Raw genomic sequence first — 14,761 nt, 5'->3', positions numbered from 1 at the left:
AATCTGCAGCTACATCTCTGGAGCAATGATTTAAGCTGAATCTGCTGCTTTGTGCCAGTGTTTTCTTTGAAACACGATCACAGCCACTATTGTGGCACTGTTCACACTCTTCCTTGTGTTTGTTTCAACCTTGGCCCAGTGGTAGCATTTCCACCCCTGAGTCTGAAGGCTTTGGCTTCAAGTCTCACTCCAGGGAGTCAAACGCATAACTCAGTCCAATAAATTTTTTTTCTCAAAAATATGCTTTATTCATAATATTTGTAAAAATACATTGCAAGGCTTTTCAATATGAAAATTACAGCAAGTGCCATAAATTTTGACTTACCTCCAAACAGTACATTCTACTCTTAGGCACCTCTATACGATTATAATTCTTTTGATTTTTTTCAATATACATTCCAGGTCAGGCATATGATCCAGCCCAGAGCTCCAGTGCAGTACTGTGGGAGTGCTGCACTGTTTAAGATGGTGTCTTTTGGAAGAGATGTTTAACCAAGGCCCCATCTACCCTCTCAGGTGGAGGCAGAAGATTCATTGGCATTAGGGTCGTTTTCCCTGGTGTCCTGTCAGTAACCCTCAGCCACTATCACTAAAACACGTAGGCTGGGATTTCCCGGCCCCATCATTGCAGGAGCCACTGTGGGAGATTCCACAGCCCAGCCAAAATTCCATTGACTTTCTGTGGGACTGGACCACCCTGGCGATGGGTGGGGACAGGAAATCCCGCTCTTAGTGTCCTGATTATCACATTGCGGCATGTGGGACTTTGGTTTATGCAAATTGGCTGCTGTGCTTCCTATTATGCAACAGTGACTAGACTTCAAAACCATTTCAAAAATAGAATTACCTGGAAAAACTCAGCTGGTCTGGCAGCATCGGCGGAGAAGAAAAGAGTTGATGTTTCGAGTCCTCATGACCCTTCAACAGAACTGGGTGAATCCAAGAAGAGGGGTGAAATCTAAACTGGTTTAAGGTGGTGGTGGGGGTGGGGGGAGGGGGTGGTGGTTGTGTCGGGGGAGAGAAGTGGAGGGGGGTGGTGTGGTTCTAGGGACAAGCAAGCAGTGATAGGAGCAGATAATCAAGAGATGTCACAGACAAAAGAACACAGAGGTGTTGAAGTTGGTGATATTATCTAAACGAATGTGCTAATTAAGAATGGATGGTGGGCCACTCAAGATACAGCTCTAGTGGGGGTGGGGGGCATAAAAGATTTAAAAATAATGGAAATAGGTGGGAAAAGAAAAATCTATATAAATTATTGGAAAAAACAAAAGGAAGGGGGAAGAAACAGAAAGGGGGTGGGGATGGAGGAGGGAGTTCAAGATCTAAAATTGTTGAATTCAATATTCAGTCCAGAAGGCTGTAAAGTGCCTAGTTGAAAGATGAGGTGCTGTTCCTCCAGTTTGCGTTGGGCTTCACTGGAACAATGCAGCAAGCCAAGGACAGACATGTGGGCAAAAGAGCAAGGTGGAGTGTTAAAATGGCAAGCGACAGGGAGGTTTGGGTCATTCTTGCGGACAGACCGCAGGTGTTCTGCAAAGCGGTCGCCCAGTTTACGTTTGGTCTCTCCAATGTAGAGGAGACCGCATTGGGAGCAACGAATGCAGTAGACTAAGTTGGGGGAAATGCAAGTGAAATGCTGCTTCACTTGAAAGGAGTGTTTGGGCCCTTGGACGGTGAGGAGAGAAGAAGTGAAGGGGCAGGTGTTGCATCTTTTGCGTGGGCATGGGGAGGTGCCATAGGTGGGGGTTGAGGAGTAGGGGGTGATGGAGGAGTGGACCAGGGTGTCCCGGAGGGAACAATCCCTATGGAATGCCGCTGGGGGGGGTGAAGGGAAGATGTGTTTGGTGGTGGCATCATGCTGGAGTTGGCGGAAATGGCGGAGGATGATCCTTTGAATGCGGAGGCTGGTGGGGTGATAAGTGAGGACAAAGGGGACCCTATCATGTTTCTGGGAGGGAAGAGAAGGCGTGAGGGTGGATGCGCGGGAGATGGTCTTTTCCGACCTATTTCCATTATTTAAAAATCTTTTATGCCCCCCCCCCCCACCCCCACTAGAGCTGTACCTTGAGTTCCCTACCATCCATTCTTAATTAGCACATTCGTTTAGATAATATCACCAACTTCAACACCTCTGTGTTCTTTTGTTCTTTTGTCTGTGACATCTTTTGATTATCTGCTCCTATCACTGCTTGCTTGTCCCTAGAACCATACCACACCCCTCCACTTCTCTCCCCCCACCCAAACCCCCCCACCTCCCACCTTAAACCAGCTTATATTTCACCCCTCTCCTTGGATTCACCCAGTTCTGTTGAAGGGTCATGAGGACTCGAAAGGTCAACTCTTTTCTTCTCCGCCGATGCTGCCAGACCTGCTGAGTTTTTCCAGGTAATCCTGTTTTTGTTTTGGATTTCCAGCATCCGCAGTTTTTTGTTTTTATCTCTTTCTTCAAAACCATTTCATTGGCTGTTAGATGCTTTGGGATGTCTTGAGAGGGTCAAAGTCTACAAGACTGCATTTGTGTCCAGAAATAGTGTTGGGGTTCCAGACCTGAATCTAATCTGTTGTTCCAGGGGGTTGGATCAGAATTATTGCCGAAATCCTGATGGGTCAGAAGCCCCTTGGTGTTTCACAACGGATGAAGGAGTCCGGACGGCATTCTGTTTTCAGCTTGAACGCTGCGATGATGACATTGAACCTGAAGGTAACTTGAATGGAGCAAGGTAACAGCAATGAGGGGTGTATGTATCACTGTAACTGACCAAGGGCTGTAAAAGGTCACGTTAAACAAGAGCATCGACTGAGAACAGCATCTGAGAGCACACTGACAGAGAGGGAGAGAGAGCGAGAGTGAGAGTCAGAGAGAGAGGCATGCAAACAGAAAGAGAGGGAGACAGAGAGATGAGAGAGACAGAGAGAGACGGAGAGGGAGACAGGGAGAGATGAGAGTCACAGAGAGAGAGAGAGACAGAGAAAGAGAGGGCGAGCACTGACTGAGAGAGAGACAAAGAAGCACTGACTGAGACAGAGTTTTATGTTTTTGGTCATCAGGTTCGCTTTTTCTGGCGAACGCTAGCTGCCCCTTGATACTAGCAGATTAGTCGGTGCTTGAAACCATATAGGCAGAGAGACTGATTAACTGAACAAACACTGGTAGTTTATTCGAACTAAGAACAGAGCACTAACACCATGAGTGCTTCTTTAATCACCTCCAGTCTAGACTTACAGTTACCAAAGAAGCCTATGCTGTGTAACGATTGGTCAATACAGTCACATGGTCAACTAACCACATTCTCTTAAAGGTACATAGCACTCCACTTTGCCACATCCTTCCCCTTTGAAAGTACAATTGACAAAATTCACAACATCCCAATTATTTACATGAATAACTATTTACAAGTCAGGTCTCTCAGGAGGCTTCCTGGGACGTGTCGAGCGTCGTAGTTCAACAAACTTGGCCGGTTTTTCCAAGACCCCCTTCTCAGGGGTCAACTGTCCACCAGGCTCTTCAATGGAAGTGGGCACGTTTGTGTCTTCGACTCTCTCAGGTCCAACAGGCCCCACCGGTACTTTCAAATCGTGCAACATTTCTTCCACTTAAGGTACAGACACAAATGATGGTGGCATTCCTTCTTGTGGGATTGTATCTCTTTTCTGCAGATGATCCACGTGTTGTCTAATTATTCGGCCATTTACCAACACATAATAGGAGAAAGGTCCTGTCACGGCACTCACTTTTCCTAATAGCCAGTTGGGCCCATCTCCAAAGTTCTTCGCGAGAACTGTGTCTCCCATCATGAAATTTCTTTCATGATTATGGCCATCATGTCTAGCCTTTTGGGCCTCTTGGCTTCTCTCCACCCTCCCTACTAAATTTGGCCTGATAAGAGTTAGACGGGTGCGAAGACATCTCTTCATTAGTAATTCAGTGGGGGCAATACTGGTGGCCATGTGTGGTGTCGTCCGGTATGCGAACAGGAACCATAACAATCTGGTGCTGATGAAATCCCTGTCCAGCTTTTTCATCCCGGATTTAAAAGTTTAAAAGGTCAGCCAAACCATTAGAGGCAGGTGGTAAGGCAAGGTTTTGATATTAGTTATTCTGTTGAGGGTTATAAACCTGTGGAACTCCCCGCTGGTAAATGCAGTCCTGTTGTCTGACATGAGCACCTCTGGTAACCCGTGCACTTCAAAACTCTGTCGCAAATGGTTTATGTTGGCAGCAGACATGGGTGACTGGACATCGTAGACATCCACCAGCTTGGAGTGGGCGCCTATTAATAAAAGGAACATCATGCCCAAGAAGGGCCCCATGTAGTTGACGTGGAGGCGCACAACCACCTAGGCCATTCCCAGGGATGCAATGGAGCTAAGTGGGTGTAGCTTTTGTACCTGCTGGCATTGGAGGCAAATTTTGACTAGGGTTTCGATGACCGCGTCCATCCCTGGCCACCACAAGTAGCAGCGCATAAGCATCTTCATCCTACTAATGCCAGAGTGAGCGCTATGTAATTCGGCCAGTAATGGCCTTCGCCCTCTCAGGGGCACAATAACCTTTATTCCCCAGAGCAATATGCTGCTCTGGCAGGTGAGCTCATATCTGTGATTGAAATAGGGCTTCATGTCATCAGAGTTTGGCTCGCCTGACCATCCATCCAAGACCTGCTCCCAGACATGAGATAAAAGTGGATCTTGGCTTGTCCACTCATGGATTTGTTTGGTCTGGACAGGGGAGGAATCCAAAAAATTTAGTACTAAGACAAGTTCCTGGGGAATTGGAACCTTCACGTTGTTATCTGGCAGGGGGAGGTGGCTCAGCACATCAGCATGTGTGATCTGGCTTCAAAATCGGTGAATAAAAGTGTATTCGTAAGCAGCCAATATCAGTGCCCACCTCTGGATGTGAGCAGATGCGATAGGGGGTATCGCCTTATCCTCTCCAAATAATCCCAGCAGAGGCTTGCTGTCTGATATAATGTGAAAATAGCGACCATGGAGGTATTGATGGAATTTCTGAACACCAAACACAACAGAGAAACTCTCCTTTTCAATTTGACAATATGGAGAGAGAGAAAGAGACCGAGACAGATGGAGAGACAGAGAGAGAGAATGAGAGAGAGAGAGCACTGTATGAGTGAGGACTGTCTGGCCTCTCATTTTGTGCTCAACATGATTTGCAGTTTCCCTTGGCACTATTTTGAAGAGCAGGCAATTCCTTCATGTCCTGGCCAATTTATCCTTCAACCAACATCACTAAATCACATGATCTGTTCATTATCAGATTGTCACTTGGCTGCCCTGTTTGTTATATCAGGACCAGGGCTATATTTCAATGACTGTGAAGCTCTTTAAGATATCACATGTGTTGCAAGGTTTGTTCAGTGTCTCACTAAGGGTTCTGGAGGCTTATATGATTGAATATTAAGTGTTTATTAACAACTCATAACTAAATACATCTCTAAGAATAGCCCTAACTAGGTACTATTCCCTATGTTGGCTTCTGCTAGACTACTGCTGTACTCAGTCCACTATCATGTGACTCTCTACATCATAATGTGGACAGTACTGTTATCCAATCTCACATTAACCCTTTTTATGCCGAACACCATTATACTACTCCTCCCCTTCAAGTCTTTTCCCAAGCATATTTCCATTGCTACTCCTTCTCCACCCCCCCCCACCCCCCCAAGCCTCTGACTTTGTAAATTCAGACAGCCTGGAGGCTTTACAATTCTTCCAGATCCTGTTCTTGTCACTTTCGGAATAGTGGTAGACTCAGTGGCTTTGGGCGGATTTTGTTGGTTCAGAATTGGAATCGTAGGCTGGGATTTTCTGTGCCCGCTGGTGTCGGGCGTGTTTGCTGGTGTGAGCAAACAATATGGCGTGATCGGTTTCATGATGCGTGAAACCAGTTTGCGATCATCTGCTCAGCCCGCCGAAGGCGGCCACTTTCTCTGCCATTGGACATCGGGAACCAACGTATCATTGTAAGCCCAGCCGCTGGAATCAACCCCGCCCACCACTGGATCGTCCAACCACATCGGCAGGAAAACACGCTAGTGCAGAATTCATCTTGACAAGTGTGACAGGGAGGGAGTCTGTGGGAGGAAGGAGTGCAGAGAGAGGAGGAAGTAAGGATGGAGGAAGAAGTAAGGCTGGAGGAAGAGGTAAAGCTGGACGGAGTCAAGAGGGGGGAAGGACTAAGGGTGGTGGAAGAAGTCAGGGTGGAAGAAGGAGTCAGGAAGGGGGAGGGACTAAACAGGGGGGTAATTCAAGAGTGTGGGAGGACTAAGCGCAGAGGAAGTGGTTCCGGGGGGTGGAGGGGTGCGAAGGGGGGAAGGGGTGAGTTGGCTGGATGAGGGTATTAGTCCCTTGGCAGAGCTCCCTGTGAACCAAATTATAGATAATGGTGCAGTGTAGCAGAGTCAAAATCAGGAGAGAGAGCACTCACAGTTGTGTTGAGAAAGGGATGATGCGTTGCAGGATTCTCAGGTGAATGTTCGCTGCCGACCTTACCGTCACCACAGGCACGGTCCCCGTCCTCACCAGTCAGCGTGATGGCTGCTCCTCAAAGTGAGTGAGAGGCTTAATGTGGGCCACTCCACCCCCGGTCTGGGATCTCTCCCTGCTGGTGTGAGCAGGCTTCTCCTGCATGGAAACAGATGGAGAGAGTGTGAACAGGACACATGGCACTGAGTGAAATGTTTGTGTGGTGAGCGGAGCCATGGACAGGATGAGGACACAAACTCCAGAGGGTATGATCCTGATGGAAATGTGAGGGAGTTAGTGGTGTTGTCCCTTGAGGTGTGAGATCCCTGTGGATGTGTGATGGTTTTGTGAGTGTGGGTGTTAAGAGTGATGAGAAGAGCGAGTTACACTGGCAGAACAGCGGAGATCATTCATCCTGTAGCGGCACTGGGTGGTTGTCCTCATTTGCAGGTGTTGGTGCTGATCACTGCTGCCACCACCTTCCATGCTGGATTGGTGATGCTGCTGTCCATCCTGCGGCCAGAGCGGGGGTAGAGGACATCATGGTTGGCTTCCACGGTGTCCAAAAGGCACTCGATTGATGCATCATTAAACCTGCGGGCTGCAGTCCTTTTGTCTTTCGTGGACATCTTCCCCACAATAGTCTCGGGCTGGAAGCACTGAGATGCATGCACGCGACTGGACTTTAACTATGGTGCCCGGTGTGATGAAGCGGTGTGGCGATGGCCTGGCAACCGAATGAGAGCCCATCTACCATCGAAATGGCCTGTTTCCCGGGAATACATAACTAACTCAGCGGATTTGGGATGACATTTTACCTGCCCGCTATCACACTGGGTGCAAATCTAGGACGATTCCAGTATTTGGAATTTCCAGTACTTGGTTGTCATCATCTGATTTGCTTTTTGCGCTGTTTGGAATTGAATTTCTCTTTATCGACAACCCGTTTGCTTTGCTCAGACACCGGGTTTGTCCCGTTCCTTCCAGAATGAATGTTCACTCTGTTCATTGATAGAGTGGACTCATGTTTTCTTTCTCCGTGGGGTCCGCCATGTTTTTCCTGACAGTTGATATTTCAAACCTGAAATTTTCATTTCCACTTGTTTCACAATTTTGGCCAAATATTTGTTTACTCCTTTATATTGCAGTTCTTTCTCAAGCCGGTTAATCTTTTTATTCAGCTCAGCATCTACTCTGGTGGGTCCAGTTGTCTTTGTTTCTGAGTTATCTGTGGAACCCTTATACAAGCTGAACAACTTCACCTGGGTGTTCTGTTCCTTTCGGATTTTAAAAAATTCGTTAGATCCTCAAACTGTTTCTTAGAACTTTCCTTTTCTGCTTTCAAAGTCTGGGTTTGCTCTTTTACACTGCATATCTCATCTTTCAGGTTCTTCAGATTGGATTGAAGTTCAAGAATTTCAACAGTTTTGGTTGTTAATTCTTCATTCAGCCAATGTTTCTGATTCATCAGCAATCCCTTTTCCTGTTCCAGGCATTTTTCACAATACTTACTAGAGTCTTCTGATACTTGAAGTTCACCCAGTTCTAACTTTTCATTAGCAAACTCATCTTCCATATTTGAAAGCTGGTTCTCTACACTGAACAGTTTTGCCTTAGCAGAGCCTAATTCCTTTGTGCTACCCTTCAAGCCCATATTCTTTAATTCTACATCTGCTAATTATTTCTAAGACACTTCATGGTCCTTTGTGAGAACTTCTACTTTCTCTTACACCTGTTCAACATTTTCTTGACATTCTGTGTTCTTGATTTTCATTCCAGCCATTACATATTGCCTCAGCTCAATGGTTCTCAATACGTTTGAGGCATCCAGTGCTTTTCCTACCAGTTCCTTGTTCTTCAGCATTGGGGTGACATTTTTTTAATCTTATTTTTGTCTTTTCTTTCTTTGTCTGCAACAGAGCTTTGCCTTTATCCTTCATTTTGGTTTCATGGTTGGCTAGGTCTGTCTCCAGTAAAGTCTTGTTTCAGTTCTGTAATTGCAGTGCTCATGGTTTCAATATCCACTGGCAGCTTGGAAAGCTCTATGGCTTTTCCTTTCAATGCCTCCTCTTTTTCATTCAGCTGTTTCTTCAGCCTAACAATACCATGTTCATCTTCTCTTTCAATTGGGTATGCTGCAGAAAAGGTAGAGAGCTCATTTTCTGACTGTTGAATTGGAGCTGCAGGTTTCCTACTTTTTGTTGCTCCTGTGCACAAGGATTCTTCATCTTTCCCTTTTCCTCCTGCAGTCTTTCACTTTGCAGTTCGACCTCTGCATACTTCCCCATCATATTTTTCTCACACTCATCTTTTTCATGCATAGTATTAACAAACTTGCTTTCCATTTCTTCATCTATCTCTTTGGAAATGTAATGTTTTCCCACGTTTTCTTCCAAATGTTTAACTGTTTTCTTCAGCTCTACAGTCTCTTTCTCGTACCCCTCAGCTTCCTCCTGGAATATGGAACATTGCTGAGTCTTCTCTGCCAACTGGCTCTTCAATTTGTTCAGAGTGACATTACATTCATTTTGCTTCTCTTCATAACTTTCCAGAGGAACAAACTTTGACATGAGGGATCCTTGTAGTGTGTGAAGGTCCTTCACCAGGTTTTCCTTTTCTTTGAGAAGCTCAATTGCTTAGCCTTGAGTTTTCTCGTAATTCAGCAAAGTTCCTCAACTTTGTTCTGCTGTTCTTCCATTCTGCTGTTCAAGACAGTCTTCATTTCTTCATGTTGCCCTCCTTTCCCACATTATCACTTGCTATGGCCAACACCCTTATACTACAATATGCTCATGAAAGATGCTATATCAATGACAGTCTTCCTTTATGCTGTAGTGGGGTAGTGGGAGGGGGCGGAGGGGGTGATACATACTCTTCAGCAGCAGCCATCCTGAGAGTGTTGCTCTGAAATTCTTCCTAAATAGCAGCAGAGTAACCGACTTATACTGAATCCTGTCACTTCACAGACTGTTACCATGGAAATGGGACAACATACAGAGGAGTTGTGAGTAAAACTAGGAAGGGAATCCCTTGCCAGATGTGGAACTTCAATGGACATCAGGCATCGCGGTACGGTAACATTACATTGTTCAAAATCCTCGAGTGAATGACTGGAATTAGAACATCACTTAGAGAGGTTCTTTAATACAGGCAGCAGAGTATTACTGGGGTTAGTGTTAATCACATGGGCTGTGTGTATTACTGGGATTAGTGTTAACCACAGGTACTGTGAGTATTACTGGGATTAGTGTTAATCACAGGGACTGTGTGTATTACTGGGGTTAGTGTTAATCACAGGGACTGTGCATATTACTAGAGTTAGTGTTAATCTCAGGGACTGTATATTACTGGATTAGAATCAATGGCAGGAACTGTGTGTATTGATTAATGTTAATGACAAGGCTGTGCGTTACTCGGATAAGGATTATTCACATTGACTGTGCATTACTGGGATTAGCGTTAATCACAATGACTGTGTATTACTGAGATTAGTGTTAATCACAGTGACTTTGTAGTACTGGGATCAGTGTTGATCACAGGGTCTATGTATATTACTCAGATAAGTGTGAATCACAGTGACTGTACATTACTGGGATTAGTGTTAATCACAGTGACTTTGTATTACTGGGATTAGTATTAACCACAGGGGTAAAGTACATTACTGGAATTATTGTTAACTGCAGGGTCTGTATATTACTGGGATTAGAGTTAATGGCAGGGACTGTATGTATTGATTAGTGTTAATGACAGGAACTGAGTATATTAATGGGATTAGTGGTAATCTGAGGGGTTGTGCATTACTGGGTTTAGTGTTAATCACAGGCACAATGTATTACTGTGGTTAGTGTTAATCACAGGGACCGTGTGTATTGCTGGGTTTAGTGTTAATCACAGGGACTTTGTATTACTGGGATTAATGTAAATCACAGGGAGTATGTATATTACTGGGGTAAGTGTTAATCACAGTGACTGTGTATTACTGGGATTAGTGTTAATCACAGTGACTGTGAATATTACTGAGATTAGTGTTAATCACAGGGACTGTGTATTTCTATGATTGGTGTTAACCACAGGGTTAATGTATATTACTGGAATTATTATTAATCACAGGGACTGTATATTACTGGATTAGAGTCAATGGCAGGAACTATGTGTATTGATAAGTGTCAATGACAGGGACTGTGTATATTATTGGGTTTGGTGTTAATTACAGGGATTGTTTATATTGCTGGGATTAGTGTTAAATCACAGGGACTGTGTATTTCTATGATTGGTGTTAACCACAGGGATAGTGTATATTACTGGATTATTATTAATCACAGGGACTGTGTATTACTGGATTAGAGTCAATGGCAGGAACTGTGTGTATTGATAAGTGTCAATGACAGGGGCTGTGTAGATTACTAGGATTAGTCTTATTCTGAGTGGCTGTGCATTACTGGGATTAGTGTTAATCATCGGCACAGCATATTACTGATTTTAATGTTAATCAAAGGAACTGTGTGTATTACTGGGGTTAGTGTTACCCACAGGGTCTGTGTATTACTGGGATTAGTGTTAATCACAGTGACTTTGTGGTACTGGGATCAGTGTTAATCACAGGGTCTATGTATATTACTTGGATTAGTGTGAATCACAGTGACTGTACATTACTGGGAGTACTGTTAATCACAGTGACTTTGTATTACTGGAATTAGTGTTAACCACAGGGGTAAGGTACATTACTGGAATTATTGTTAACCACAGGGTCTGTATATTACTGGGATTAGAGTTAATGGCAGGGACTGTATGGATTGTTTAGTGTTAATGACAGGGACTGAGTATATTAATGGGATTAGTGGTAATCTGAGGGGTTGTGCATTACTGGGATTAGTGTTAATCACAGGCACAGTGTATTACTGTGGTTCGTGTTAATCAAAGGGACACTGTGTATCACTGGGTTTAGTGTTAATCACAGGGATTGTGTGTACTACTGGGATCAATGCTTTCACAGGGACTGTGTATATTACTGAGATTAGTGTTAATCACAGGGACTGCGTGTATTACCAGGATTAGTGTGAATCACAGGGATTGTGTATATTACTGGGATTGTTTATAATCACAGTGACTGTATTACTGGGATTAGTGTTAATCTCAGGGATTGTATGTATTACTGGGATTAGTGTTAACCACAGTGACTGTGTATTACTGGGATTATTGTTAATCACAGGGATGTGTATTATTGGGATTAGTGTTAACCACAGTGACTGTGTATTACTGGGATTATTGTTAATCACAGGGATGTGTATTACTGGGATTAGTGTTAATCACTGGGACTGTGTATTACTGGGAATAGTACTAATCACAGGAACTTGTAAATTACTAGGATTAGTGTTAATCACAGGCACTGTGTGTATTACCGTGGTTAGTGTTAATCATAAAGACTGTATATTACTGGGATTAGTCTTAATCACAGGGATTGTGTATATTACTGGGATTAGAGTAAATCACAGGGACTGTATATTATTGGGATTAGTGTTAATCAAAGAGGGTGTGTATATAACTGTGAATAGCGTTAATCACAGGGACTGTGCTTATTAGTGGAAATATTTTTACTCACAGGGACTGTGTATATTGCTGATATTGGTGTTAATCACAGGGACTGTGTATTACTGGGATTGGAATTAATCTCGGGGACTGTGTCTATACCAGGGTTAGTGTTAGTCACATGGGGGAGAATTTTCTTCCTGTTGGGGGAGTAGGATGGGGGTGGGTGCATGCGCAGCCAATTGTCACCCGCAGTCGGATGTGTGCTGCCATTTTACGTGTGCGGGCCAATTTAGGACCGCACAGCGTGACGCACACCCGGAATTGCTGAGTGCTCCCTGTGTGGGCGGGGGGAGTAGGCATGTGCACAAAAGAGCGCAGAAATCTCCCTGAAGCATCAGGGAAATTAGTTTGATTTTTAAAAATTAAGATAAAGAAAAAAAATTTAAGACATGACTCCTCATGGGACAGTGTCACATGAGCTGGGACATGTCTATGAATTTTATTAACATTTTTTATTCAAGTTTAAAATCCTTCATGAAACTCACCCCGCTTGAGGTTTTATGAAAAATGCGAAGGCTGCCTGGGCTTTTTGCCTGCCCGCCAACCTTAAGTTTAGACAGGAGCTCCGTTAAGTCTTTTAATTAGCTTTTAAATAGTCTTCATAAGCCTTTGACAGTTCTGCCGAAATGAAAATCGGAATGGCATGCGGTGACATCGGGACACATGCCCAACGTCACCACATGTCATTTTAAGCGTTGGCAAGTGGGGCCCGCCCCCCACACGCCGACTCGAAGATTCTGGCCACAGAACTTGCATATTACGGGGATTAATGTTAATCTCAGGAACTGTGTATATTTCTGAGATTAGTGTTAATCACAGGGACTGCGTGAATTATTAGGGTTAGTGATAATCACAGGGACTGTATATTCCTGGGATTAGTGTTAATTACAGGGACTGTATATTACTGGGATTAGTGTTAATCACAGGGACTGTATGTTACAGCAATCAGTGTTACTCACAGCGACTGTGTGTACTGCTGCGATCAATATTAGTCACAGCGACAGTGTATATTACTGCGATTAGTGTTAATCACAGGGACTGCATGTATTACCCTGGTTAGCATTAATCACAGGGTCTGTGTGTATTTCTGGGGTTAGTGTTAATCATAGGGACTGTGCACATTATTTGGATTCGTATTACTCACAAGGTGTGTGTATATTACTGGAATTACTGTTAATCACAGTGACTGTATTATTGGAATTAGTGTTAATTACAGGGACTGCATGTATTACTTGGATTATTATTAATGACAGGGACTGTGCATATTATAGGGATTAGCGTTAATCACAGGGACTCTGCATTACTTGGATTAGTGTCAATCACAAGGAATGTGTGCATGACTGGGATTAGTGTTGATCACAGTGACTGTGTGTATTACTGGAATTATAGTTATGACAGGAACTGCGTATAATACTGCAATTAGTTTTAATCATAATGACAGTGTATATTACTGGGATTAGTGTTAATCGCAGGAACTGTGTATATTACTGGGAATGGTGCTAATCACAGGGACTGTGCATATTACTGGGATTTGATTTAATGGCCGGAACTGTGTGCATTGATGAATTTTAATAACAGGACTTTGTAGTTTACTGGGTTAGTGTTAATCAGGGTGACTGAGTATTGTACTGGAATTATTTTTAATCACAGGGACTATGCGTTACTGGGATTAGAGCTAAAGGGAAGAACTGTGCATATTGATTAATGTTAATGACATGGACTGTGTATTTTACTGGAATTAGTGTGAATCACAGGGTCTGTATATATTACAGGAATTAGTGTTAATCAGATGGACTGTGCATTACTGGGATTAGTGTTGATCATAGGGACTGTGTATATTACTGCAATTAGTGTTAATCACAGGGATTGTGTATTACTGGGATTTATGTTAATCACAGGGACCGTATAAATGACTAGGATTAATGTTAATCACAGGGACTGCTGTATTATTGTGGTTAGCGATAATCGCAGGGACTGTGTATATTACTGGGATTAGAGTTAATGGCAGGAACTGTTTGTATTGATTGGTGTTAATGACAGGGACTGTGTAGATTACTGGGATTAATGTTAATCACAGGGACTGTGTCTATTACTGGGGTTAGTGTTAATCACAGTAAGTGTTATCCAGGGATTAGTGTTAATCACAGGGACTGTGTAAAGTATGGGATTAGTGTTAATGAAAGGGACTGCGTGTATTACCAGGGTTCGTGCTAATCACAGGGATTGTGTATATTACTGGGATTAGAGCTAATGGTAGGAACTGTTTGTATTGATTGGTGTTAATGACAGGGACTGTGTAGATTACTGAAATTAGCGTTTATCACAAGGACTGCGTGTATCACCGGGGTTAGTGTTAATCACGGGGATTGTGTATATTGCTGGGTTTAGTGTTAATCACTAGGATAATGTATTACTGGGATGAGAGTTAATGAAAGGAACCGTATCTATTACTGGGGTTAGTGTTAATCACAGGGACTGTGCACATTGCTTAGACTAGTGTTAATCACAGGGACAGCGTATTACTGGGATTAGTGTTAATCACAGAGACTGTGTGTATTTCCTGGATTACTGTAAATGACAGGTACTGTGTTTATCACTGGGATTAGTGTTAATGACTGGGACTGAGTGAATTACCGTGGTTAGTGTTAATCACAGGGACTGTGTATATTACTGGGATTAGTGT

The 14,761-nt window shown here is 43.7% G+C and overlaps 1 protein-coding gene across 1 annotated transcript in view; it reads left to right on the top strand.

The window, feature by feature from the left end:
* mst1 (macrophage stimulating 1) overlaps positions 1-14,761 on the top strand; it is a 227,641-nt gene that overhangs the window by 28,537 nt on the left and 184,343 nt on the right. Inside the window, exons 9-10 of the mRNA XM_041191641.1 lie at positions 2,574-2,704; positions 9,456-9,558. Of these exons, the coding sequence (XP_041047575.1) occupies positions 2,574-2,704; positions 9,456-9,558 (234 nt within the window). The remainder of the gene's footprint in view (positions 1-2,573; positions 2,705-9,455; positions 9,559-14,761) is intronic.

This window comes from Carcharodon carcharias, chromosome 7 (assembly GCF_017639515.1).
Source record: "Carcharodon carcharias isolate sCarCar2 chromosome 7, sCarCar2.pri, whole genome shotgun sequence".
Taxonomy (NCBI): domain Eukaryota; kingdom Metazoa; phylum Chordata; class Chondrichthyes; order Lamniformes; family Lamnidae; genus Carcharodon; species Carcharodon carcharias.
The sequence above is the reverse complement of the archived record's forward strand: the minus strand, read 5'-3'. Positions and strand labels throughout refer to the sequence as shown.